The sequence below is a fragment of the Austrofundulus limnaeus genome, unplaced genomic scaffold (assembly GCF_001266775.1).
Source record: "Austrofundulus limnaeus strain Quisiro unplaced genomic scaffold, Austrofundulus_limnaeus-1.0 Scaffold194, whole genome shotgun sequence".
In the NCBI taxonomy this organism is placed as follows: domain Eukaryota; kingdom Metazoa; phylum Chordata; class Actinopteri; order Cyprinodontiformes; family Rivulidae; genus Austrofundulus; species Austrofundulus limnaeus.
In genome coordinates, this window is record NW_013952596.1 from 650,932 (window position 1) to 652,308 (window position 1,377).

General features: G+C 38.3%; 1 protein-coding gene across 1 annotated transcript in view; it reads left to right on the top strand.

Annotated features, from left to right (window-relative positions):
- The window catches only part of unc93b1 (unc-93 homolog B1, TLR signaling regulator), a 12,551-nt gene that overhangs the window by 5,759 nt on the left and 5,415 nt on the right, over positions 1 to 1,377 (top strand). The window contains exon 8 of the mRNA XM_014018503.1: positions 950 to 1,074. Within this exon, the coding sequence (XP_013873957.1) occupies positions 950 to 1,074 (125 nt within the window). The remainder of the gene's footprint in view (positions 1 to 949; positions 1,075 to 1,377) is intronic.

Below are 1,377 nucleotides of genomic sequence, written 5' to 3' on the forward strand. Positions count from 1 at the left end.
ATACAAGTTTCACTTTTTAAATGGATTTACTGAAATAAATCTACTTTTTCATGATATTCTAATTTTATGACCAGCACCCGTACAAGGTTCTGTGAGGTGGCAGCTCTCTCATCTCACACAAATGGTTTTCTCAGGGTGCTCTGCCTTCCTGCCTGAGATGTGCGTCTGAGTTTATTTGTGGACCAGAAGTGTGAATTTATTCAGCCGAATTCTTGTTTTTTTTTGGTCAGGTTTTCCTCTCCTGGAGTTTTATTATCAGAATATAAAAAGTGATTTGTTTTTAATCCAACAGGAACAGAATTAAAGCATTCTTCCATTTCAGTGGGTGGTTTTAAATCATTTAGTCATAATTTAAAGTTTGAATCAGCTGTCTCTGGTGGTGTAAAAGATGATAAACTAGCGAGAATCCAGTGTAAAAACAGCTTGAAATAAATTCATATGTTGCAGCATTTTCTGCTGAATGTGAGATTTCACAGATTTGGAAGGTGTCAGTTTATGTTTGGAGACGTCAGACCTCAACCAACCTGATTATCTGCGTTCACAACATCCCCACTTTATACAAATGTTGTCGTTTTAACATTTAAAAAAGAATCACGGCTCTGAAATAAAAGCTGCTGTTTTTACTGTTAAATGAGTCGCTGCTTCATTAAACTCTTACTTTGATRAAGTAAAATGTTTCTCTGCTAAAAAAACTTTTTAGTTTTTAATAAAATCAGTTATAGAAGGAAGCAGAACAACCATGAAGCTCACTCCACCGCCTAATACTTTAAGTACACATGAAAGCCACATATACATTAATATACACGTCTATTTTTATTTATTCGTCTAAAATAATTATAAAATTTCTTTTTTATTTTGACTCAAAGCAACCAAAACCTTAATTTTCTCGTCTCCTCTGCTCATTTCTGACCGTTTCATCAGATTTCTTCATGTTTTCTCGGCCCAACAGGCGCTGCGATCACTGGGATCATACCCGGCTTCAACACGACCGTGCTCACCCACCTGCCCCGCTCCATGCTGCTCATCGAGGTGGAGAGCGTCCTCATGGGCTTCGCCTTCCTCGCCATGATCATCGTAAGAGCTCAGGACCGGYGTTAACAGGGATGGGAGGGGCCACAGTTTTCTGTTGACACTGGCAGAGGGCCACATGATGCTGCACACACACGTAATAAAACTGCCATTTAAAAAAAAGGTTTGAGTAAATATATGTTCATTAAACCAACAAACAGCAGTGACTGAAATATTTCATGCTCAAATGCATGTTTTCAGTTTTTCTCAATTTTTTAGACACATTTAATGAAAGCGTGCTTCATGTTGTCAGAACTCCTCACAAATCACACACACACACACACACACACACACACACACACACACACA